Below are 23503 nucleotides of genomic sequence, written 5' to 3'. Positions count from 1 at the left end.
TTTTCAATTACAATCACATTTATAAAATTAACAAAATTTCTTAAATTCACGTGTAATTATTTTTTTACGGTCATTTAAAGCAATTTCCAGCTGTAAAGAAAGAAAACAATATAAACCATGCAATAAATTAAGAACATTGAAACAGCGAACAGGAATAATAATAAAACCCGTCTGGCTATGCTAACACCGTGTAAAACTGTGGAAAGTGCAATAACACTGGATGAAATAAGCTAACGATGGCAATAATTAAACGGCCACAAAAAAAATATTAGACAAGTTTGAAAAGGGGGGAGAGACAGAGCTGTCCTCTTTTCCTTGCATCAGTGTAATAGTCAATGTTTCCTAGGGGAGGGGGAAAATAACCTGGTTATAGATACACAGTTCTAGCTGGTACACAATGAAGACAAATTAAATAAGTATGTCATTCACATGTTGATGAGAGTTCCTGATGAACTAGAATCTTCAGTAACAGATGGGAAGGAAAAAAAAATCCGACTGGCTGTGACCTCTTGTAACTTTATATTACATCCCAAAACAGGTAACACTTGGAAAAAGACAAGGGTCGCATCCTGCACTCCAAAGCTCCAGTTGGTCCCCTCGAGAGTGCAGGATCCGGCCCGCAGTATCCGGGTTTATGCGGGTTGTAGTAGCCGAAGGTTTATTTTGCAAGTATCAAAAGGATGATCCGAGAAAGTAAATAGTCCTCTTGTTGCTTAGAGATTCTCTTAGTGTTTTGCTACTTCACAGCAGTATTGTCCTTCAAAGCCTTTTTAATTAAAAAAAAGTCTTAAATGTCTACTCTCTTCTTCATCTCCGTATTGTTAAAGTATTGCCACATACCTGTAAACTTACATGAGATTATAGAACACATAAGGGAGGGAGACGAGGGGGCGGAAAGCACAAACAAGTAGTTTACAAGCTCAACATTTTTTTCTTCTTTTTAATAACACCCTGCATAGGCTGAGGAGGTCTCCGGGGAGAGGGGCTGGGCGGCAGGGGCTGGAGGGAGTATGTACAAGCGGGATGCGGCCGGCTTTGCAGGAGGTCGTGGTGGATCATAACACACAACGCGTTGAGAGACAATTTAAAAGTAACAGTCCTTTGCACGCAGCGTGCAGAAACACCTTGGTTTGTCTCAGGGAAAGCGGGGAGAGAAGCCAGGAAGGGGAGGAGGGGTCTCGGCCCTGGTGGCGGGGGTTGCACAGCTAGGAGGTGTTTAGCACGGGTCTGGAATACACACCTTGGTAGTAGGAGGGCTCTAGGGCCGAGGGCTCGATGCTGCTCCGGCCAGCCATGGAGGCGCTGCCCAGGGGCAGCCCGCCGGGGATGCTGGCCCCGTAGGAGGAATATTGCAGCGCCTGCTCGTAGGCTTTGAAGTCCAGCTTGTGCTGCTGCTCCGAGGAGGACATGAGGTTGTTGATGGAAAATGGGTGGTTGAAGGAGTAGTGGGGATCGCCCTTGAGGTGGAGCTGAGGTTCGTGGGCTAAGGAGTGAGGGGGGTGTGGGACGGAGGCCAAGGTGGGTACAGAGCTGATGGTGGAGGAGGCGGCCGAGGCCGACGTCTTTAGCTCCGTGCTTGATCCACTGTGGTCCATAGACTGGGGGCTGGTGGACGGGTTGGAGCTGGAGAGAGAGGTGGTGGTGTCCAGCTGTGCGGGTTTGTTGTGGCCTCTGTGCAGGGGGGAGTTGGAGCTTGAACTAGAGGCCCCGGCCTGATCTTTCCTACCCTCCTGAGTGGCTTTACTGTTCGCCGGCTTCTCGCACTTGAAGCGCTTTTGCCGGCGGAGGTAACAGCCATTTTCAAACATGTTGCCGGAGTCGGGGTGCAGGGTCCAATAGGAGCCCTTGCCGGGCTTGTCGGGGGAGCGGGCCACCTTGACGAAACAGTCATTGAAAGAGAGCGAGTGGCGGATGCTGTTCTGCCAGCGCTGCTGGTTCTGTCGGTAGTAGGGGAAAAGGTCCATGATCCACTGGTAGATCTCACTCAGCGTCAGCATCTTGCTGGGTGCCTGCTGGATGGCCATGGTGATGAGGGAGATGTAGGAGTAGGGCGGCTTGGCGTGGGGGTAGGTCCGCTTGAAGGACTTAGCGTCCCGTGTCCTGCCGAGGTTGGACTGGGTGTAGGCCATGGGGCTCATGCAGGGGTTCATGCCGCCGTAGGGGCTCAGCCCGTTCATGGGGGCCGGCTGGGCAGACATGGCGTTGATGCCGCCGGGGCTCAGCGCTGTGCCCATGGCGGCCACGCCGGCCGGCATGCCGTTCACGGGCCCCGCCGAGCCTGCCGGCATGCCGGCCACGGCACCGGGACTCAGCCCAGCCCCCAGCCCCGTATTGGCGTAGGACATGTTGAAGGAGCTGGAGGTCATGTTGCCGCTTGTCGTCATGGTGTTCATGGTCATGTAGGTGTTCATGGTGTTCATGGAGCCCAGCCCCGAATTCATGTTGCTCACGGGCACCGAGGAATAGGCCTAGGGCAGCGAGACAAAGAGACGGAGTTAGAGGGGAGAGAGGTGTGGCAGGACCTCGCAGGGGCCGGATCCGCCCGCCTGGCCCGGCCAGCCGTGCAAACGTCCTGCTACGGGACGCCGGCCGCTTCCCCGACACCAGGGAAAAAGCTTCCCCAAAGCCGCACGGAAAGGCAGCTGTTGTCGTGAAAAGATCTATTTCATATTTATATACATTTATAAATAGACACGGAGCGGGGGGTGCTCTCTCCGGACGAGCTCCCGGTTTACCGGCGTGTCGCAGCTTGTGCAGGCTGCACCGGGATCAGCGGGGCGCACGAACCGACTGTCTTCCCGGAGCCGCTCCACACCCTCGCAGAGCCGGGCTGCGGGCTCAGACTGCCCCGGGAGGAGGTGTTCCCCCGGAGCATTCCCGTATTTTGTTGTTTTTGTGTCCTGTCTCACTAGTTAAATACTTAAACTCATCAGAGTATTGAAATGGATGGGCATACAGTGTTTGCGCCAAGGAGAAAGACTGCTGGCATTTTCTAAGAAAAATCTCACGTATTTCTCCCTTCCTGCACTAATTTAAATTTCTTTTCTAAGAAACATACAAGATGCAACAATGTCTTGTTGCAAAATAATTTTAAAACCCCTCACCCAAACCAAACAGGCGATGTCGGCCTGTTTCATCTGCGGAAAGCTTCCCCCTTGTCTACATTTTCTATCAAAACAGTCTTTAAATTGAAGTTTAATTAAAAAAAAATCAACCAACCAATCAAGCACCCAAACTTTCCCAAAGTCTGAAAAGCCTGAACTTTTCCTCTCTGAGATGATTTCCTACAATTGCACGACGTGGAAAAAATTGTAGCACCCTACCACATAACACAACTCTTAAAAAAGGCAGAGTCGGAGAGCCCGAAATTGCGCTTTCTGGTATGGCATCTTATTTAAGAGGAGAGAGAAAGACGTTCCCAGTTTACTCGAACTACGGCTAAGAAAAGGAGGTTTAAGCAACGGTTAAATATATAAAATTCATTTCTGATCTTCACAAATTTCACTAACTTATAACCGCACTTTTGATTTAGAGGATCGCATTAATTATTTGAGATGGTAGAAGGCGGTTGAGTTTCCCACCTTGCATTCATGCAGCTATTCAAATTAAATGGCAAGAGAGGAGAAAAGACTGAAGTTTTAAAAAAATAGCAAAAGCGAAGTTCGTTTAACTTTATGTTTGTGGACAATGAGTATAGCGAGGAAAAATGAGTCTGGAAACGGCACGTAATTAGGATGACCCTTATTTGCCCTCAGCCGACTTTCCTTTATTAAAGGAGATGCCAGCCTGGTGACACGTATCTGCCTGTGTCCGCGTGGCCCTATGGGCGCGTGTGCCAGCTCCGGGTGCGGGACGAGGCGTGAGGACTATGGAGCCGTGTGTCCGGGTATGCTGATGCAATGCCCGGGTGCGCACACCCAGGTGCTGCCTCGCTGCCGCACTTCCTCAAAACGGCTCCTTCCCGGGCGGGAATCCGCCGTGCTGCTGGGCGTGCTGCCGGGCGCTGGCTTCTCCCGGGACCCCCGTTGCAGAACCTCAGCGGCACAGCGCGGACCCCAGGCCCCACAGGGCCGCGCCGCGGGGAAGGCTCCGGGCGCTGCCGTGGCCCTCTCCTCCGCCGCAGTTGTGGGTGCTTGGGCCGGTTCTCCTCCTCTTTATGCACGGCGCTGTCAAACAGGCGCGGGGGGCGGCAGCGCCTCCGGGGTGCCCCGGTCCGGACCGGGTCCGGGTGGGGGGCGGCGGGTCCGGGTGCGGGCCCCCCTCCCGGCCCGGCTCTCGGCAGCGCCGCCAGCCGGCCCGCGGCAGCAGCGCACGCCGCAGGCAGCCCGTCCGCAAAGTACGGACAAACGCCTGGTTTTCCCCCTCCTTTCCTTTCCCCCGGCTTTAACAGGTGAGGGCCCGGCGGTGGCGAGTAGAGAGGGGGGAGGTCCCGCGGAGAAGCTCGGGGAAGGCGCTGCCTCCGACCAGGACGCGCTGGCGTCCGTCTCCCTCGGCCCTTGCCATCTGCCGGGAAGGAGTCGGGTGCCGGCGCGCGGCGAGTCCTCTGCCCCGAGCCAAGAGTTTACGGCGTGCTTTTGTGCGCGCCGCGAGAGAAGATTACGCCTCTTAGATGAGATCAAGGGCAGCCCCCGGGCCCCCGGCCCTCCTGGGGGGCTTGCAGCCGCCCCGCGTCTTCCCCAAACGCCTCCAGGGCTCCTGGAAGCTGTGTTTTCCTTGGGGAAGCCTAGCCAGTTTCGGCGCCGGAGGGAGGGGGAGGTACGTTTGCGTTGGCAGGATCTGGACTGCAAACCGATTCCTCCGATTGCTGCCCCCTCCAGACCCCTAGCCACCCCCAGGTCCTCCCCTCCCCTGCACAGGGGCATCAGCGAAGCCAGACCCTGGGATTTACTCACCTCCTGAGTGTCGGCGTAGTAGCTGTTCCAGTCGCTGGTTTCATGCCCTTCCATTTTCACAGTCCCTAACATTATGGAGCCAACCTGCCCGGTGTAACCATCCAGCCTTTTTGCAAGCGAGCGACGGGCAGTAGGAAAAGAGCCCGAAAGCCCGACCTAGCAGGAAGCCAGCTCTCAGGAGGGGCGGGGGTTACTGAATTCTGCTCTATAACCAGCCAAAAAGGAGGCAGGGAGCGGTGTGGGGCGAGACAGTTGAGAAAGTGAGGAAGTGCGGCTGGGATGTGAGTGGAGTTGAGCTGATGTGGATCTTACGTCGCAGAAGTACCCACCTCCTCCTCCTCCTCTCCCCATTTGTCCGCCGCACAAAGGCGTTCGCACCTACAAAGCCGGAGATGCACCTGCAAACAAGGCAGTCCCCCTCGCCTGCAACTCCCCCCGGGGCGGCACTTTATTTGCAAAGCTGCGTAATTGGTTTAAGCTTGTGGGGAAAGAAGGAGAGACAGAGGTGGGAGAGGGGGAGAGAGGGGGGCGGGGGGCGGGACGGGATGGGACGGGGGACGGGCACGACCACCCTTTCAGGTGGACAGGACAAATGCTAGGAGGGACCGGGGGAAATGAAATGAGGTAGATGAAGGAAGGGCAGCCCCTTGTATTTGAAGAGAATGCAAAAGGCCATCCAGCCTTAAACTCCTGAGATTAGAGGCAATATTTACTAAAGTCCAGTAGATGCTCCTTTAACTTGATGGCCGGGACGTGCTTTAAAGTACCGAGTCCTGAAGTCCGCAGGTTCCCCCCCTCTCCCGCTCCTCGCTTCACAGTTGTTACCGCGCAGGTACCTCCAGGCCCTGCCGCGGCGCCCCACGTTCCCACCGCCCTCCGGGCAGGGGATCGGATTAGGCGCTCCGGGCTGCGAGCAGGAGGCTCCTCTCCGTGCTCCCCAAAGCCCTCCCAACTCTCCCCCCACCCCATCCCCCTCTTCCTCCGGAGTAAACTAGCCCTTCAAACAGAGTGCCGTCCTGTGTAGATGGTGATAATGATATTGCTTTTTCGGGTGCTTTATGTTCAGAAACCATGTGAGTCACCGTGCTGAGGCATAATACTACAGGTTCCCAATAAATACGGACAGAGGCCTGAATGCGGATCCACTGATATTAACCTCCACTTGGCAAACATCAGGTGAGTCACTAGGACCATTTTATATCTTTACTGTGAAAGCCTTCAGCCCAGAAGGCTCATTTGGAAGCTTTCTCTGATGCCAGACACCCAGGAGTAGCAATAATAGGTAGCAGGTATCTCATTTCCAACTTCTTGCTTATTGACCTGATTTCTCACAACGAACAGGGGGGGAGAGGAATCTACACAGGCTGGTAAAAGGTGAAAAACAGCGATAAAACAAACTGACATTGGACAAAGCTTTTTTATTATTATAGAGGGAATCTCAGTCTTTGCAGACGGATCAAACATTTCTGCCCTGTCCGGCTCTTCGAGCCTATGTCAACACCACGGACTTTTCTTGGGTTTCTCTATCCTATCCCTTGTGAGTTCGTTCCCACCTAGCTACTAAAACTTTTATCACCTCATAGCAGAAAACAAAAACCAAAAAGTCAAAACCTAAAAAAGCTACATCACCAACCAGCAAATAACAACCCCTCCCCCACAACACAAACAACTTTTCCAACAGTGGAAATTTGAAAGGGAAATAAAGCATCTTGGGATTTTGAAAAAGGCTTGGATATCATACCGCACAAACTATAATACACATCTGGGGCTGAATTTCAGCTTGATGTGTTTATTTCAGCATGACCACAGTTGCTTCCACAGTGATTTGTTCTCGGGTGATCTGGGGAAATGTCACCCTCACAAACAGGATTTTAAAGTTTCTCATAAAGACACAGGATTCAAATGACGAGATATAGAATATCTCTGCCTCGACGAATATGTTTTAACTGGTTCTTTAAATGCATTTTCTGCTACCCCTTTCTTTGTTTTTTCTCTCCTCACCCCTTTTTTTTTTTTTTTTTTTTAAATCTGGCAACAGAATTAAGTCAAATCCTCGAAACAAACAAAACTCTGGAATCAGCAGAGGAGAACAACATATGAAAATATGTCTTGAAGGAAATAAAATACTTAAAAGCGCTGGATTAAACTCCTTCTTTCTCAAATGGTCAAACTACACCCAGAGAAATTGGAATATCTAAGTGGATATCTAATATCTAAGAAATATTAAAATTGCGGTCTCCATGTATGCACCCTCTCTCTTTTCCGAATGGAAGCAGTGTATAAGCCTGAAAACAGAGATCCTTCGGTGTTGGCTTGTTCATTTCAGTATTTGAGGTCTGTGGAGTACGGTTCCCCCGTAGCAGCACAGCCTCATGCGGGGATGCTGGCAGGAGTGCAGCTGCCCCAGCGACCCCGCTGTCGGCACCCCCCCGCTGGGTGACCTCGGGGCGGTGCTGCCTCGCTTTCCAGAGCCCAGCCCCGCGGGAGCAACACCCGACGGGACGCCGGGCAGCCCATGCTGGGTCACTCCGTACCTGGAAAAAAGGGCAGGCACAAAGCCGGCCATGCTCATCGGATGCTGCTACAAACCGCGGAGGCGTTTCACCGGGAGGAGCAAACGTGGAGCCGGCAAAGCCTCTCTCTAGACCGGCCACCCCTGGGCCGCCCCGGCTGGGATGCCCGCTGCTCGGGAGGGGAGGGGAGCCAGGGGTTGTGCAAAGCCTCAGCGCCTCCTGTTGTCCGGCGGCGGGCTCAGCTCCCTCCTGAGGCTGCTCCCAGAGGTGAGAGCACAGGCAGGATCCTCTCTTAATCTGCTTAGAGCCTCTCTACTTGATGTATAATCAGCAAGCCCGAGTCAGAGCCAGCCGCTGCTGGAAATTCTCTTCAGCCCGGTTGCTGTGTTGCAGCCCTGGCGGAGAAAATCCTCCCTTGAGTCAAGAAGAAGGTCAAGACGTCTCTGCCCGCGACCACAGGAAAAAGCGGGTATTTCGGTAGTTGCCCTTGCCCTGCACTTGAACCTTTATGTAGTGAAGCCCTGTGAAGGATGCTCTGCGAGTCCAGCGGAATTTATCAGTATCCTTTGCAGCAGGCTCAGCAGAGAAGCACTCTTCTAGGATGCGGGACGCTGTCTAGTAGCCAGGAGCTCTCCAGTCGCGACTAGCTGATCCGTTTTTCAGGAGTCAGGACGGAAGCACTGGCCCCACAGCGCCTTTCCCCAGCTCTGATTAGAGTAGAACCAGGTTCTATACACTTTATTTTTTTCTAAACAGATGGTTTTTTTTTTTTTTTTTCGGGGCGAGCTGTTTGTGCAACCTGGAGAAAAGCGCAGCTGAGGTGAGCTGCGCTTTACCCGGCTAGATGGGATCAAGGTCTCAGCTCTTGGCTCCACAGGTGTGTGCTGCCAAGGGTGCAAACATAAAACCTGACCTAAAAAATACGGAAATATGTGTGTGTGGAGCGGGGGCAGGACTTCCAGGGGAGACAGTATTACCAACGCTGTCAGGAAGAGATGGGCCCCACAAAGACCACTCAGCAAGGGTCTGGTTTTTGGGAATCTCGTCGCTGTCTGGACGGGCCAAGTGGCCTCGCCCCTGGGAAGGGGCTTCCGGCAGCGCCTCGGGGACCAGAGCTGGCCCCAGCACGGCGCTGCCCACGCGGGGAGCGGCCACGGCCCGGGAGCTCGTCGGCGCCCGCCGACCAGCGCCGCCCGGGAGCGCCGCCCGCAGGCTCTACCCCACGCGTGGGCCGGGCGGCCGATGCAAGCGGCGGGAGCTTTAATTTTAACGTGGAGCACTCTTTCAGTTCGTTCCTGTCTAAGTTTCCCCTGGCAGCAGCAGCGTCTGCTGGCCCTTCGGTTTGACTTGTAGGGTCTTACTCGATTTTGCCCAAATACCATCGTCTTCTGGACGAGAATTTCTCGGCAGTGCTTGCGCGGGCCAGGCGTTTAGCTCGGGAAGGAGCTGTGAGGTTATCTCCGCATCGGTATGCCATCCCTGCTCTACACTGCACAGCCTTCTTTTCGTTTGACCGGGTCTGTCTCCTGCAGAGGGTCCCTCATACCCGGCTTTCCAGACTGGCCCAAGCCTGTGCAACGGGTCGCCGAAAACACCGTGGGACCCCGTCAACCTCCCCCACCATCTCCCCACGATGGGAAATCTCTCTTCCCGTCTGTTTCCAACCTGAAATCCTTCCCCATCCAAGCGGGCAAACAGTAACCCTCTGGGAACGTGCCTGTGCCCAGAACACGGTGCTTTGGACGGGGAGGGATCCTGGGTGCTCCGGGACCAGGGGTCGGTGACTGTCGGTAGCGCCTCTCCTTCCGGGGGGAGCCCACAGAGAAGGCGTCCGACTCGGGGGGCTGTTTTCCCTCCCTCTCTCCCTCCGCCCCTCACACAGGCACAGCCGCCCCGGTTCCGTGCTCCTGTGGCTGAATTCTCATTTAGAAGAGTCCGTGGGGGTCTCCTCAGACACGCCCGGAGGAGCCCCTGTCGGGGGCGCACGGGCGAGAAGGTGGCTTTGCACTCTCCTCTCGCTCGGGAGCAGGGCCCAGGCAGATGAGGGCACTGCACGGGGTCAGCATATGCTTCTGAGCTTTTGCTGAGTGAGAGTACTCTTCTTATCTCCGACCGTGACGATCAAGTGACCTCCTTCCTTCGACCGACCCAAGGTAGGAGTGGGGCACCCCCTTTTCCCACAGCACCTCTTCCTCCCCAGGACCCGTGGTCTGGTTCTCCTGGGCGGACCAGACGTGCGCTCTCCGCCGCACCATCCACGGCAGGGAGGCCCGGGCGTCTCACCCCTCTCGGCCGGGCCCTGCCTGCCCGCTGCCGGACCCTCAGCCGCCGCCGCCGGGGGCAGGGGCTCCGGGACCCGGGCAGTGCTGCCCGGCTGCCCGCGGGAGCGCGGCCCCTCCGAGGCGCAGTCCTGCCGCGGACGCGCCCTCGGGGCCCCGGACAGCGCTCCCGGGGCGCCGGGCCTGCGGGCTCTCACGGGTCACACTCAGGGCCGTGCTCCTTTCATGACCGCTCTACCAGGCCCGGGAGACATTATGTAGCTCGTTGCAACAGTGATGTTCCGTTGCAGGATTATAGTTATTTTATTTTATTTTATTTTATTTTATTTTATTTTATTTTATTTTATTTTATTTTATTTTATTTTAATTTCAGTGCAATTCACTGCATTTCATTTTCTAGGCATACTGCAGAGTTGATATCGTAAGACTTGAGCAACGTAGCAAATAATATCCCACCCATCTGAAAATACTCATGTATCAGACCAATTAAGGGAGAAAGAAAATAACAAAATGAAAAATTATGAATGTTGATATCCAATGGTTACAGTGATGAGAGTAAGAAAGTTTCTGTTTTGTGTTGTTTCGGGGGTTTTTTTCTGAAGTGTAACAAAAGAGTTCTTAACAAGGTAAATCATTACCCATCGTAAGCAACCAGTTTATTTTTGCTTATATGGTTAGATGTATGTATGCTGTTTTCAGAACTCTAGCTGGCAGGATGCCCACACTTCAGCATGTGATTGGCCAAGTGTGTTTTACTTTATGCAAGAATAAATGCACTTGATAATTATAATTTTATTCAAGAGCAACCATGTAGGTATTTATTTCAGTTGTAGTTTGTTTTATTTATGTTATGATACACTGATACATAAATGTAAATGCTTCTGTTGTGTATTTCAATCAGTGTGTCTGTTCTTGTTCAAATACTTGATATGTTTTTGAAAATCTTGGTTGGTTTATTTTGATTTAAAGGGTGTTTTGTTTCGAAGTGGCCACAGTACGATGGCATGGAAGAAACAGTATCAGAGGAGATGGGAATATGATTATGCACAGAGATAAACACAAGTACTTAGATGGCACCCACTTTGTAGAATCTCATCCAAATTCCAAAAATGGTGTTTCAGGATACATACAGATTTTTGCAGGAAGCAAAGAAAGCAAACTAAGGCAGTGAGTGCAGTTAATCTAAATAAACTAGTATGAGAAACAACACTTGATAGGACAGGCACATATGCATGAATTATAGAATTTTTTCATTGTTAAAGTTGCCCCAATAACTTAATGGACCAAAATCTGCCATCCCTGCTCCAACAATATCTGCTGCTTGAATCAAAGGTATTTCCACTCTCCAAGAGTCTTGTTTCTCCAAAACCTGCAGTGAGTTATCTTTGAGAACATCTGCTTTACTGATAAAAACCAGTAGGTCTGTATTGGACAATAGATTCAGAGCTGATCAGCTCTTTGTAATATTCATCTTAGTATACTACTCCTTGGCAAACTGACTTTCCTATGCAGAAAGTAGACTTGGTTTGATACCTTTAATTTTGAGCAATGGAGAGTGAAGAAATGCTACCTTTCTTTCAGCACATATCAACATATTTTCAAATTGTTTGCTATCTTCTGCTTTACCTTCAAAAACTATTCATTTCCCTGTCTCTGTCTCTACAGCAGTTTTATAGAAAAGCTTTGGGAGAGACCAGTATCCATCCTAGAAGGCTTTCTTGGCTGACTTCAGCTCTGAAGAATCAAATGTACGAAATAAAGGCTGGCTTATTTAAACTCCTCCCCAGGGAGCAGTTCCACAGTCTTATCCAGCTTGCAGTTCCTAGAGCATAAATTAATTCAAGCTGCATTAACTGCACATTTTCTTGAGCTGTTTAACATGGACAGTGAGCAATTGTGGGGTGTGTGGCAGCATTTTCACAGATATACAGAAACACTGGCCATTTACTCCATTAGGGGACATAACTAACCTGTGTATAGCAAAAATGATGCTTGCCCTGGAAAAGGATGACCAGAGACCCTATGTAACACAGTCTGTAGTTTTACACTTAAATATGAGAATGTGAGTATCAACTGGTAACACCCTAAAATCATAATATCCATAAAAAAACTATAGTCAACTAATGCCTATGGGAAAGTAGAGCAAGGTCTGAATTTAGTAACATGTTAGGACTTCTCAGGGGAAGAAGCTGTTCAGTATTTTGAAGAGTGGTTCATTGTTCCAGCAGCTGGGCTAAGCTTCTGCTGCTGCTTCAAGCACTTCAGGGGTGAATTTGAAAACTGCTGAGTAGTTAAAAGGGACTGACATCATGAAGGTCATTTAGATTACCACATGGCTTCCCTTCTGCCATCACCTGGGCTCAGTTCTCTGTGCAGCTACAGGTGAGACAAGGTAAGAATCAGATTTAATTCATTCCTCCTCCATCCCTGTCTTGCCAACAAGGCAGCTGCCTGAGTATTCCTGCTGTGCATATAGTTTCAGGTTTACTTCTTTTTATGTGTTAAGGTGGGATAATTGAGAGGGAATGTAACATCTGAACTTTCCTTCAGTTCCTCCTAAAGATAAAACTCCTCTCTTCTATCCAAAAAATTTCATAGCTCATTAGGTGGCTTTGCCATTACCGATTGAAAAAAAACATTTTCCCCTTTTCAGGGTCTATGAATATTTGCTCCACAATCCATTCTCAGAAGTCCTTTAAATCTTTTTGTCCTTAGAGGTAGCTGGAACTTCAGCCTCTGCAGACAACTCTCCCCACCCTTTGAGGGGCATTTCTTTTTGTTGAAGAAACTGAACAGATGTGAAAATTTTTCTTGTGATTAAATAGAATTGCTATGTTCACCAAAACTGAGTCTTCAGCTGTGAAACCTGAGATCTACAAACACACATATATATCTCCACCTATGTATTCACTATCAAGAGAACAAAAGAGCTGGACTGGAATGGCCAACTGGAAACCTGCTGTATTAAATGAAAGACAACAGAGAGATATGATGTATCTTTGATATGATCAAATATAATCAAATTTTAACACTAAATCAAGAAAAGGCCCAATCCCAGAAAAGACTTTGTGAGGTGTTCTGCTGTAATTTCTCTGTTTATTGCTTACAGCCTTATTCAAAGCCAGGAATGTCTCTGACCTTGTGCCTATAATAACAGCCATGTGTGATGGGCTTCCAGAAGTAACTCATGTAATTTCTCTTGGGCTATATAATAAAATGGCACATACTTGGAAATATTACAGTCATGTCATACTAAAAATAAATCTGTGAATTATTATCACTCAAAATGACCAAGTGATTTTATCATTGTATTGATCTATTCATTATAAATATGTTTTTAAATAAAAGGGCTTAATCTTGTTTTGAACTTTTTTATTTATATATTTTTGAATTATATTGTGTTATGTTATGTTATGTTATATTATGTTATATTAGGAAATACCAATGTGCTTAAATGGGGAGAGTAGAAACAAGAAGACAAAGCCCAAAATCTTAGGAGGAAGAAAAATGTTTTAACTATTTCTGCTGGCATGGCACTGGCAAATACAGATATCTTACAATCATAATGGAGATTAGTAGAGCTGGGTGTGCATATTTGTTATGGATCAAAGATAGGATATAGTGATTAGAAGAATGACAATGCTTTCAACACTCATAAAGGGATTGAATGTGTGGTTTATAATACTAATTCCACAAAACCTTTCCATGGCTGCTTACTGCACAAGGGATTCAATATAGATTGATCACTGGGGAAAAAAAAAATATTTTCTTCAGCTCAGCTGGATGCAGCTAACAAAAAATCTTTTCAGTATTGACACTGTCTGATTTAAGAGATAACCCCTCTGCCGTTTAGTCTACTCTTCTGCTACAGGTTACTGTTCCCACAGTGTAACTGTCAGAGAACTTTTCGTGCTACATTCCCAATGCCCATAATTCACAGTTCAGTAATTTAGCTTAAAATTAATCCATTTACTCTGATTATTTATGGCCATTTTATATATACACCTGGCAGAAATGTTGAAGATGTTGATGGCCTGGAAGAGCAAACAGTGGCCTATACCCTGAGGATACATGCCTCTGATTTTCTATTTACTATCCATCAGAAGCACAGATTCAGTTATGAAATTACCACTGATTCTACTAGGGGACTTTAGACAGTCATTCAGTCTCTCTTTGTTCTGGAGTCTAAAATGCACTAATGCTACTGGACATCATGGTGAAAATGTATTTGTAAATATGCTTTTATCCTTTCTAAAACTATTGCACTGGGGAATAGTTTTGAGCATGTGTATTGCCATTCTGAGGCAGACTAGATCAATGCTTTGGCTGTAGCACAGAATGGAGAATGCAGCACCCCCAGCAGGGCTGGGGGGCCTCTGGACTATGACATGTGCAAAGAGTTTCACAGCCAGCTGGAAAAGGATACCGAGGCGAGGCTTAGAATTTAGTGGCAAACTAGGTGTGAGCCACAGAGCTCGCAAAATAGTTATGCTCTTACTTTCCTTTTTCCTTTAAACAATAGCTACTCATCTTCCCAAGGATTCTCTTTGGTATTTTCGGGAGAGCCCATACCAGGCTATAGGTATTTCATATGCACCATGCTGTCCTGATTTCTGGTGGCCTAGATGAAGGTGGCTGTTGGAAGCACGACTAACTCCAGTTGCCTCCCAGTATCTGTGGGGTATGATGTGTATCTCACTCCATCGTGCTTGGATCGTGGAAGTGATATGCACTGGGAATGGGACTTCCTACATGACATGGACTCAGACATTTCAGAGATAAGGAATTGCATTTTTTAATTTCTCCAACCAACTGAACAATTTTTTAATGATTGCTTTTCTTCCTAAGAAGAAAAAAAACCTTCCTTATAAAATTAATAGACTAATAACTTAGATAACACAATTTATGTGACATTAGAAAGCTTAGTGATCTGGTGAGGTCTAATTATGAAAAATAATAATGTGTACCCAGGGACTGAACTTGCAGAAGGTTTTCCAAATTTAGATCCATTTGCTAACTATAAAGATTCATCTACTGATTAAATTTTGGACTTTGCAATCTTCAGAGGTAGGGCTTAACCTGTTTAACTAAATACTTAATGTTAATAAAAACCCCCACCCTCAGGCTTCAAGCATCACTGTGATCATTAAGGAATGATAATAATAATACCTGGGGAAAGCGGAAAAAGCTTTCCCTGTTTTCATGTGTATCAGAGGAGCTGCAGCTGTCATCTCTGGAGCTCAGGCTAAAGGATCTAGAGGATATATTGGCAACAATTTCTCCAGGAATGGCTGCTAAACATCATGTGTGGCTTAGTAGGGGAAAAAATATAGCATTTGGTACTTAACCTGACATCAGATCCCCTTGGGTGTTTACTTGCTTTGCTTACAAGACCTAGAGACTAATAACACAGGACATGTTTATGAACCAAGGCTTGAACCTTTCTCACAACCTAACTGCATTCCCCAGGAGCCAGCCCCTGCTCTTCTGCAAGCAGAACCGACAGCCAACGGATACAGTAAGATAACACAGCATACTCATTTGCCATTTTATCACCACTATTAACCTAAAGAGGAAATTCGTGTCTAAGGTTTTTTCCTTCCTCCAAAGACTTTTTTTTTTAATGCAAATCCTTCTGGCCATTCAGCAGCTTCTTACTGGAACTTCCTGATGCAAATACCTCTTCACATGCAGGGCTTTTTCTTCCACATCCCACTGTGACTCCTGCAGAGAGGAACTGTTCTAGGTAAACGAAATCATTGAAGCTTTACTTACTGTTTAACTAGTTTGAAATGAATCTGTTCTCTAGGCTTACATCTGCATTAAACTGCTAATAGGATTCATCTTCAATGTGGCAATCGAACACTTCATTCCTGTTCTGAACTGCTTTAATGGCCTGGACTGCTAACAGGAATCCTTCAACACAGAACAGCTATTTGATATTCTACCTACTGCTTCTCCAGATACTCTGGGATTCTTGCTAGAGAGAAAGAGAAGAAAATTAGGCACCAAATACAAGATTTTATTCAGTTATCTTGCTATCAGAAGAGAAAACTTGCTATTAATTGGGACGTAATGACTGGCTAATGACTTTTTCATCTTCAACAAGTTTTCAGTTGCATTATCAAGCTAAAAGTTGGCCATCTAGCCTAGTGTAAGTTGCATTATTTGCAAGAAAGACACTGGCTACCCCTTGAACTCCAGGAATACAATTAGGCAGGAGGAAAAAACCTACAAAAATGTAGCTGAAAGCTACAAAGAAAGGAGACGATAATAGGAGCCATTTGCCTGGTAGACCAGTGGAGCTTTTCAATCAGTTGAACGCCTTATTTGAATCCAATATCTGCAGTTAGTCCCTACAGTTCCAAACTGAAATAAGGGAAAAAGAAAAATGCTTTATTTTTACTCACCATAAGAGACTTAAGTGGATTACAAGCATAATTCTGTGAACTGTTACAATCCAGAGATTCATGGAAATTCCAGAACTTTGCATTCAAATTATGTGCGGGGAACTATTTTTTTCCCCCTTAGTGCTATTATCTGCTTTGCTTTGCATGTGTTTTAGACCATCAGCCTTCTTGGGATCCTGATCAATCTGACCTTGTAGGTTTGTGCCATAGTTATGACCATCTTGATAGATTCAGTCTGACTTTCCACATTTTCTTTTAATTTATAAGTTAATTTTTAAAATTTCTTTCCTGAAGTTTGATGATTTTTGGCATGTGTTATCTTCCCTGTATTTGTTGGACACTGAAACTTTTCTCCTTTTTTTGGTCCACTTATAGTTCATACTTCACACGTGATAAGAACTACTGTTAAAATTTAACTTTCACCAGACAGATGTCTGGTGAAAGTTTATGTTTGGCATCTCTGTTTTCTGAAGGATTGGCTAGTAAAACTGCAAGACACGGGCCAGGGTTCCTCTCAGAGAACTGGTTTCAGACTTTTTGCTCATTTAATACTGCAAAGCTGTTTGGTTTATGGACTCTGAGATGGAGTCTCTCCTGTTGCATGCAATTGCTAGTACTGAAAAAACATCTCAATAACAGAAACTTTATTGATGATGGTCAATGAACCACACACAGCTGAACGGGGCTTTCATCTCCAAGCTGAGACTTTGACAATAACAAAAATTAGTTTTGTAAGAAAAAGGTGCCTACAATTGCCCCCAGGAAGCGACTGCACTGCACGGTGCACAAGTTCCCAGAAGTGCCGTTCATACGTTTGGTTCTCAGGGCAAAGCTTTGAAAGAGCCCGTGGCTGACAGCAGAGGGTTGCTATACACAGGAGAGGAATGAGGCTGAAGAGGTACAAACGCCCTTGCCCATCCTGCGCCCTTCAGGATCCCGTGGGTAAGCGGGAAGAAACACGTTTCTAATGACATCCTCAGATGACGCTGGCGCGTTTCAGCTGACTTAGGGCAGAAGTGCCTCACCAGTGCCCCACTCATGAGGTACTTCACGCCCGGTCTCTCAGTGCGTCGTGTTCCCGGGCCGTTCCTGCCGAGAGAGAGCGCTCGGTAGCGGCGGCAGCGGGGGCTGCCCGCTCTCCCCGCATGGGGAGCGCGCTGCTCCGGTGCGGAGCGCGTCCTTGCCCTGCGCCGGCTCCAGAGGGAGCGGCGGCGGCTCCGCCTCAGGACCGCGAGGCCACCGGCGAGGAGGCCCTGCCGGACAGGCAGAACTGGGACTTGGAGGGGCCCGTGGTCACTGGTTTGTTCATTCGTCCGTTTGTTTGTTTGTTTGTTTTGTAGGTGGAAAGCTCTTTGTGGTTACTTTGAGAAAGTGTTGAGTTTTATTCTTTCTCATTCTCTTTTTTTTTTGTTTGAGCTTTCCTTCCAGCTTCCAACTTGTACTCCCAAAATCAGAAATGGTTCAGTTGTTTCCTGATGTAAAATGCTGATAGCAATTGCTGGTGCTTCACAACACTTGTTTGGAACAGTCTTGTTAATACCAATGGGACCCTTGGCAAAATGGAGGAGCCTTTGCAAGCTGGCATCTGTGTTTGTGCATAAAATATGAATCCTCATTTCTGTTCGAGTTTACAGACTGCATACAGTAAGAGAAAATTGCTAGAAAACATCAGTACTCAGGACTGAATTATGTGGAAGCACTGAATATGATTAAGGAACACGAGACTATATGCGAGGAATCTCAGTGGGATAGTCTGAAGATCAAACAAGCAATAGTTACTGCTCTTAGAAACATGAGCATTTAGCCCTTATTGGAAGATTTAACACCAGATCAATTGCATCAGTTAAGAACATTATCCTCTCCAGAGGTCGAAGAGTCCACATGAGCCTGTCATGAATATAAATAAAAATATTCTTAATTAATTCATTGGGTGTTCCAAAGTTCACAGAAAGTAAGGATATCTTCTGAAGCAAGAGACATGAAAAAACAAACTCCTGATCTCAGGGTGATGAGTAGAAGAAATAAATCTATAGAAGAAGACAGTGCTGACAAAAAATCAGGGAAGTTGGTCTGGAAAAGTCAAGAGAAAAAATGCAACTTTAGTCATGAAAGTACAGTTGTAACACTGCCAGTAATAGCATCATTTGCAGGTACCACTAAAAAAAATTGTGACAGTCAAACACCCAGCACTACCTCAGAAGTCAAGTTGCTCCAGATAACTCTCCTATCTCATTAGAAAAGACAAAAGCTGTGAATAAAGTTAAGAATGGAGTGTGTATGCTATAGATTAAAAAAGAGATAAAACTCAAGAAACAGGCACAGTAATTAAAGATAGCATTGAATTTAGCTCTACAGATTCTGATACAAGTAAAAGCATTTCAAGAAAAGCAAAAGTAAGCAGGGACAGCTGTAAGAAGAGATGCAGAGTGATTTCAAAAGCAAAGCAACAAGATTTAGATGTTGAATTGAGAAGGATTCTGGGAAAAGGAAGTAAGCGGCCAAGTGTGAGGTCTGCTCAAGAAGAGCTGGAAGAGGCAAGGGATGTAACTAGACCAGACATTTCAAAAATATATGAGAAGAACTTCCAGCAGAGCAAATCTGAAGAGTCTACTTCCACCCCAGTGCTGCCTGTGAAAGTGGTTGCAAGGTCTATTGATGAAATAATTGCTTTCCTGCAGTCTACTTCTCCATCTCCCTCAGACCAGATGATCAAAGAACTCCTGGAGAGTGTTCTTGGCCAGAAGTACAACATAAAAATGGAAGTAGGTGAACCAGAACAAGAGAAATATTTTTCTCCTGGGTAAATATTACTTTTATAAGAGTTGTATATTTTTTTTTCCAGCTCCTACAATGTGTTACAACACAGAAGCCAGACAAAACAAATGGATAAAGACATTAATGTATCATAGAATATTCTTCACTCTTTCTTCTGCTAGTTTTTTTGATGTCCCTGAAAAATGAAAATGAGCCAATATCAAAATACATTAAAACATTAGATCTTTTTTGGGTGTTATTTTTATTATACTGCTTATAGTTTAAAATATATTTTTCTTTATTCTCCTTTCCCTTTTTAAGTTGACATATTCCAGTATGACAGATGAAAAAGTGCATTAAATGCACTTGGAATATCATTGGCCATATTGTTTCTTTTAGGTACTGTTTAGATTGTGAAGTCTTTGTAAGACAATTTTTTTTATTGTTGTAGTTATGAGGAGCATGTAAGCAGCTGTAAGAGTTCCTTCAATTAATTACAGCAGGTGATATCAGTAATAATAGGCATCAGGTAGATGCTAGGGAAAACTTTCCTAGATTTTCACCAGAACTTTGCCAATTTATTTGTTAAGTAAACAGTTGACTTAGTATCAGATGGCTTCTTGTCCTCTCTAAACAAGGCTGACAGTTTTGTTTCAGTTCCAAGACAGCTAAAATGTACAGTACCTTACATTCCCTTAATGTGAGATTAACTCTTTTTTGATTGAATACAAGAACTAGAAGAGGAAAAAAAGTGCACCTGAACTAAGTTAATTTAAATGTGAAAGTCCATGAGCAGCAGTAGTATGAAACTGCATTTCCAGTAATTTATGTCCTCTGATTTGATTTTCTTCTGAGAGCTTTTTTGTGTGGTTGAGGCATTCGCAGTGTCTCCACTTTCTGTATATTATGTGGTGTCTATCAATTGGCATTGAAATCAGAGAAGACTTTTCTCAGTGAGGCAGCATTGGGATGATCCCTCTCCATTGTTTGACTTGTATTTTAGGGACGTAATAGTTTGGGACTCTTTGGTTGCAATTTGTCAGTTGATTACCAAAATTCTTCAGGCAGATGTGAAAAGGGTTAAAGAAGTATTGGACCTGGAAAACTGTTTGTTGTTTAACTTACCAGAAATAATTAGTAGTGACTGGTAACGTGCAGAATTTTGTGGTTTTCTTACTTTTTTATAAATGTGTCTTATGTTCTAGGTAAGATTTTTGAAGTTTGGCCTCTGCCAAGTCCTGATACGTGAACTGATTTTTTGTTGTCTGTAGTATGAGCTGCTGGGCTCTGAGCTTTGAAAATCTGACCTCTGGGATAATATCATATCATGTCATATCATATCATATCATATCATATCATATCATATCTCATATCATATCATAATTAATTCTTTATTTCTACTATTTGATCAATCAGGTTAAAAGTAAAGTGAAAATTTGAACCTAGTGATGGCTTTCTCTTCCAGTTTTCTGGTTTTTAATGTTTTTTTTTAGGTAGGGACATATGGACGTTAGTGAGGGTGAATGAGACCCTTCTTGCTGATTACCTTTTATTTTAATAAATTAAATATAATTTTGCAGCAGGTGTCTTTTGAACTGAAGTGACCTTATAATTAGGTTGAAGAGTTTAGCAATTTATTATTATTAGGCATGGATTATTTACTTTACACTAAGCTTCATAGCTTGCATTCTCTAATGAAGTAAGAAGTGTATTGTTTTAAATGAAGAAAGAAAAGAATGGAATTGCTAAAACGAAAACGTACTCTCAGAATTAAATGTGTTTTTTCATTTCTTAAAAAAAAAAAAAGAAAATTATATTCTTTTTATTTTTTTCTCAATTTTGCATTAATGACTGGTTAGCATTGACACCTTATGGTGTTGCTGAGGGGGCTGAGTGCTGGTTTTCCACCTGCATTGAAATAGCATTATCTGGGAATAAAATGCCAACTTGGTGGGACATCATTACTTAGCCCTGTGTCCTTTGAGGGAAATTGGTTATCAGTAGTGTTTCCTATCATATTTTCTGTGAAAACATGGAATTTCTATTATAAGAATAATGTAGCTTCCAATGCCTGGAGTAATTTTTTTGCCTTGAGGCTTATTGCTAACTCTGAAATATATTGAGATACCAAGCATATGGTTGGTTTAGTATCCATAGGAAGGTGTTTATATTTGTCTCAGAAATGCATTATCTTGGTGAAGAACCTGCAGCTCCTCTTTAGGTGGTTACTCAGATGAGCTTGGGAGGGTGGTAAGTAAATGAACAACATTTTTGTTATCTAAAAGTAACATCAAATTTGAATGCTTCTATTAAACAAGGACTATGGAGTCCACTGCACTAGCAGTATATAAAAGATACTTTAGTTTTTTAAAAGCATCTCTAGCTCTTTTCAGCTAATCTCAATAATGAGGCCTTGAGACTTTCTCTGTAATGCATTAATACTCTCAGAAGTGGTTTGATGGAGAATAATTATTGCTAAAATTCAAGAAGAGATAGACTTCTATTAGCTTTATAAACAAATACAAACAGTATTTGCTTATAACATTACAGCATCTCACTTATTATTTGGTCTATACGTTCTTTATACTTCAACTGACATGACAATTATGTTACAGATATACTGATGTATAAAGAACAGTATTTTTAGGAGTCTTACTGAAAATATTTCTTTTTTTTTTTTTTAGTGCTATGCTATCAGATGTATTGTAAATGTCATGGAAATGAACAAAACACTTCCATTTATTTCACTTAGTTCTGTTCAAGGGGTGAAACTCCTAACTCTCCCTACTGGTTTTCTTATTTTTGCCTACAGGTAAGTTGTGGAATGCTTTTCTTGCAGTCTTAGCATCTGTTAAAATGCACCTTAATCAGGACCATGATGCTTTTTATTGTAAGTTTGCAATACATTACAAATTCAGGAAGCACATGGTCAATAGGGTTGATGGCCCTTTCTGCCACTTGCTGAAGGGAGCTGCTTACTCCTCAGGGGTGGGCACTACCACTCCTGGAGACCCAGAGATTTTTTTTTTCCCCCCAGAATAGTTAACTCATTTTACTTCTTTAAAAAAAGATGTTTTATTTTCATAAAGTTTCATGAAACTACCTAGGGACAGATATTGGGTAGATGGTTTACAGGTGTGGACTTCTGAAATCTATCTGCTTATTTTCTCAAAGTAACCAGTGCAGTTTGTTACATTTTAACAATAATAATTTTCCAGTTCCTTATGATCATTAGGCCCACATAATTTACGGTTGTCTTAAAAATTCTACAGACTTTATGGTGCAGGGAGGATCTTTTTACCTTTGAGTCTAACAAAATTGGAGATTAATTCTCATTAGGTCAGTAAACTGCTATTATAATATGAAAACAAATCTATTTTAATCAGATAGATTGTAATCTCCCAGAGTTTCAAGCTTTGTCAAAGGGGTGCAGGGTAATTAGCTGTGTTTGTGTATAAACAACTTGTATAAATTCACCATGTTAAAACATATTTGTATATTCACACATCTAGAATGACTTTGTTTTGCCATTTATCAGGGTCTTTTCTGCACTTTTTTATTCAAAACAGAGAGGAAAATAATTTACTTTAATAGCGTGTAACTACCAAATGTGGAATCAAAGAAATATCAGATAAAAATATTTAAATCAGATATATTTAGAGGTAATTACTAAAAAACAAACAAAACCCAAACAACAAAAATAATAAATCCTTAGTTTTCTTTATGTAAGGGTTCATAAACTTCATAAAAGAGTCTTTTCAACTACAAAGGGTACCACAAACATACGAAAATGACTAAAAATATTAAAATGGTTTATAATGAATTATCAATGTGCTGGGGTACCTAAATAATTTTCTACACCTGTGGGAGGAAGGCTGTGTCTAATAGAGATTTTTTTTTAAAGGCCCACTAGAAGTTTCCATCACTTCTTAGGTTAAAATACCAGTGCTGGAAACATCTTCCTCAAGGAGGAGCAGAACACTCAAGAATAGATTCCCACCGGAATTAAGAGTTGCCACAGTTCTTTCATCTTCCAAAGTTTATATCACACCTCTTTGGCCTTGTTTTTATTAATGCAAACACATGGCCCATAGTATGTATATTGACAGTACACATAATTTTATTAAAATAACACAATAGCATTGGGCCTGTGATTCAACCAGGGTGAATGGACAAAAGACAAAACACCACACCCAAGAAAGGAAAGCAATCACATACCATGTACAGGTGTCTAAAATGAAATTAAGTTAATATTTGCTCATATAATTCTGTTGGTTTTGACAGAGCAGGAAAATTAATATGTAAAATTTGCATATTATGCAATACTTTAGAAACATAAGTTGATCCAGCCAGGTTGAGTGAAGGGCTTTGTGAAAATTTCTCTTTGATTCCATGAACTGGATAAATTGCATAGGGAAAGAATCACAGTTGGCTTAGATGGACTGTAATAACTAATAGTCCTTGGTAATCACCATGCTTGAAAACATGCATGTATTGCAAAGAAGAGGAAGGTTGGTTGGTATAGCTTGAGAAGATATTGCTGAATCTCTTTCTTTTAGTCGGAGTTGCTTCTCCACTCGGAGAAACGCACTCACAATTTTAGTGCATTGTTCTCATGGTGATGAAAAAAATAAGTAATAGGAATTGTTTTTTCC

The 23503-nt window shown here is 44.8% G+C and overlaps 1 protein-coding gene and 2 long non-coding RNA genes across 3 annotated transcripts; 2 read left to right on the top strand and 1 right to left on the bottom strand.

Annotated features, from left to right (window-relative positions):
* Positions 1-516: 516 nt before the first annotated feature.
* Positions 517-5301, bottom strand: FOXA1 (forkhead box A1). The gene is made up of 2 exons (XM_048308334.1): positions 4893-5301; positions 517-2468 (listed from the first exon to the last, which is right to left on the bottom strand). Exons 1-2 carry the CDS (start codon positions 4962-4964, stop codon positions 1206-1208), a joined length of 1335 nt encoding a protein of 444 aa, XP_048164291.1. The 5' UTR covers positions 4965-5301; the 3' UTR covers positions 517-1205.
* Positions 5224-7135, top strand: LOC125328105. The gene is made up of 3 exons (XR_007204536.1): positions 5224-5397; positions 5959-6068; positions 6931-7135. It is a non-coding gene; the product is annotated as an uncharacterized LOC125328105 (long non-coding RNA).
* Positions 7136-7671: 536 nt separating this feature from the next.
* On the top strand, positions 7672-13044 carry LOC125328106. Its single transcript, XR_007204537.1, has 2 exons — positions 7672-9558; positions 10085-13044. It is a non-coding gene; the product is annotated as an uncharacterized LOC125328106 (long non-coding RNA).
* The last annotated feature ends 10459 nt before the right edge of the window (positions 13045-23503 follow it).

Source organism: Corvus hawaiiensis, chromosome 6 (assembly GCF_020740725.1).
Source record: "Corvus hawaiiensis isolate bCorHaw1 chromosome 6, bCorHaw1.pri.cur, whole genome shotgun sequence".
Lineage (NCBI taxonomy): Eukaryota > Metazoa > Chordata > Aves > Passeriformes > Corvidae > Corvus > Corvus hawaiiensis.
The sequence above is the reverse complement of the archived record's forward strand: the minus strand, read 5'-3'. Positions and strand labels throughout refer to the sequence as shown.

Bases quoted from the DNA above. Each gene is read 5' to 3' on its own strand.
- FOXA1 (XM_048308334.1), bottom strand. From the start codon at position 4,964: ATGTTAGGGACTGTGAAAATGGAAGGGCATGAAACCAGCGACTGGAAC. The intron at 2,469-4,892 runs GTGAGTAAATCC...TCGCTGCCCTAG, and splicing joins ACTACGCCGACACTCAGGAG to GCCTATTCCTCGGTGCCCGT.